The sequence below is a fragment of the Apus apus genome, unplaced genomic scaffold (genome assembly GCF_020740795.1).
Source record: "Apus apus isolate bApuApu2 unplaced genomic scaffold, bApuApu2.pri.cur manual_scaffold_45_ctg1, whole genome shotgun sequence".
Classification (NCBI taxonomy): domain Eukaryota; kingdom Metazoa; phylum Chordata; class Aves; order Apodiformes; family Apodidae; genus Apus; species Apus apus.
The window spans coordinates 9,086-11,648 of NW_026248854.1; the positions used below are offsets into that span (position 1 = coordinate 9,086).

The 2,563-nt window shown below is 52.3% G+C and overlaps 1 protein-coding gene across 1 annotated transcript; it reads right to left on the reverse strand.

Moving 5' to 3' along the window:
* Positions 1–883: 883 nt before the first annotated feature.
* Positions 884–1,819, reverse strand: LOC127396273 (olfactory receptor 14J1-like). The gene has a single exon (XM_051643895.1). It carries the CDS (start codon positions 1,817–1,819, stop codon positions 884–886), a length of 936 nt encoding a protein of 311 aa, XP_051499855.1.
* Positions 1,820–2,563: the final 744 nt, after the last annotated feature.

The following is a 2,563-nucleotide window of genomic DNA, read 5'->3' on the forward strand; positions in this document are numbered from 1 at the left end:
ACACAGCTTCACTCCTGGGGGACTTCAAAAAACTCTGGGATTTAGTCAAAAGAAACCTCACAGAGTTTTACCCAGAGAAGCAGTCAGTCCTTTGCCAGGGGCAGAATCATCCCCAGAATGAGGGCTGGCTGAGAGCTGAGCAACTCAGCAGTGACCCTGAGAAGAAGGGCCTGGGCATTCCAGGAGTGTCCCAGGAGCCAGTGGTGTGTGCTCAGAGTTATAAGGCCAGTTGCAAATAGGGCAGCAGAGTGACTGCATCATTGGGAAGGGAAGAGCCATGGGTGTCACCTCCTTGGATTGTGTGAGGCCCTTGACGTGGTCCCTCAAAACATCCTTCTCTCTAACCTGGAGAGAGAAGGATTTGATGTGTGGACTGCTCAGGGGATGAGGAATGGGTGAGATGGTCAGATCCAGAGGGCAGTGGTGAATGGCTCAGTGTCCAGATGGAGATGGTGACAAGTGTCCCTCAGGGGTCCGTCCTGGGACCAGTCCTGGTTAATATCTGTATCAATGAGCTAGAGAGCTGAGTGGTGCAAGTGACATGGCTGGGGGACAGGATGCCATGCAGAGCAGCTCATTTGTGTTACTGGACAGCCAAGGACTCACAGCAAGTGTTAGAAACTTTAATAATGGATCAAAGGAAACAAATCAGGTCCGTGTCTCAGTTGTAGCGACACAAGCACAAACATCTTTGCAGGAACAAAACCATGGATGACAATAACAACAGCAGTAATGAGAAACAAAATAATAATACTAATAATAAATAAAACAACAACAAACCTCCACAGAGTAGAATACCGAAAAAGCAAAAAGCAAATGCAAATTAACAAACAAACAAAAAGAGTGGAATGACATAAAGTGGTGTCATTTGTGGAAAGAGGCTTTAAATCTCTCTCTTGAACAATGAAGAAATCACTTTCCTGAGGGCATCCTTGAGCTCCTGGTTCCTCATGCTGTAGATGAGGGGGTTCACTGCTGGAGGCACCACTGAGTACAGAACTGCCACCACCAGGTCCAGGGATGGGGAGGAGATGGAGGGGGGCTTCAGGTAGGCAAACATGGCAGTGCTGATGACCAGGGAGACCACAGCCAGGTGAGGGAGGCAGGTGGAAAAGGCTTTGTGCCTTCCCTGCTGAGAGGGGATCCTCAGCACAGCCCTGAAGATCTGCACATAGGACACCACCATGAAGACAAAACAGCCAAATGCTAAAAAGGCACTAACCACAAGAAGCCCAAGTTCCCTGAGGTAGGAGTGTGAGCAGGAGAGCTTGAGGATCTGGGGGATTTCACAGAAGAACTGTCCCAGGGCATTGCCCTGGCAGAGGGGCAGTGAAAATGTACTGGCTGTGTGCAGCAGAGCATTGAGAAACCCAGAGGCCCAGGCAGCTGCTGCCATGTGGACACAAGCTCTGCTGCCCAGGAGGGTCCCGTAGTGCAGGGGTCTGCAGATGGCCACGTAGCGGTCATAGCACATGATGGTGAGAAGGGACCACTCTGCTCCAAGGAAGAAGACAAAGAACAAGACCTGAGCAGCACATGCTGAGTAGGAGATGGCCCTGGTGTCCCAGAGGGAATTGGCCATGGCTTTGGGGAGGGTGGTGGAGATGCAGCCCAGGTCGAGGAGGGAGAGGTTGAGCAGGAAGAAGTACATGGGGGTGTGGAGGTGGTGGTCCCAGGCGATGGTGGTGATGATGAGGCCGTTGCCCAGGAGGGCAGCCAGGTAGATGCCCAGGAAGAGCCAGAAGTGCAGGAGCTGCAGCTCCCGCCTGTCTGCGAATGGCAGGAGGAGGAACTGGCTGATGGAGCTGCTGTTGGACATCTGCTGCCTCTGGGCGTGGAGACCCGTCTATCAAAAAAAATTAACAGAGAGAAATTCAAGCAAAAAAATCTAGTAGTTACTCTTAAAAGACCACAAGCTGCCTCTTGCCTTTCCTGAAGACATTGGGCAGGTCCTTTTTGTACCATCTAGTTGGTTCTGGATGATGGTTCACCAGGGAGCTGTGAGCCCTGGAGGACTGAGCCCTGCCCTGCAGCCACAGGTAAACAGCAAGAAGGGGTGACCACAGGTTGGATCCACTTGTGGGATCTAAGAGATTTTCATCCTTCTCACTCCTAACTCACCCGAGTGCAGAGCAGTGCTGAGGGGATTTTGGTTTGTGTCTTCTGCTCTAGTTTCCCCACCACACCTGAGGAAAGATTTTAAGGCAGAAGCCTTGGCCTTTCCACTGCTCTCCAAGTGAAACCCTGAAGGTGCTGAGAAGCAGAGGGACTGTGCCTTAGTGCAGAGTGAGGACAGCTGCTCTGTCCATCAGTCCTGCTCTCAGCTGCCCTGAGCTGGCACCTCTTTCAGCTGCAGGACCATCACACACAGATGTTCTCCTGAGGAGAAACTGAACATGGCTGAGAGCAGAGCAGTCAGATTGTCCAGTGCAGCTCTCCCAGCCCCTCAGCCCATCTCATTCTCCCTGAGCAGGATCTCAGCTCTGCCCTCCCAGCCAGGGACACACAGGGCTCACTGCAGCTGCCACAGACAGACCAGGAGCAGCATTTCCATGGCCTTGGC

Bases quoted from the DNA above. Each gene is read 5' to 3' on its own strand.
- LOC127396273 (XM_051643895.1), bottom strand. From the start codon at position 1,819: ATGTCCAACAGCAGCTCCATCAGCCAGTTCCTCCTCCTGCCATTCGCA.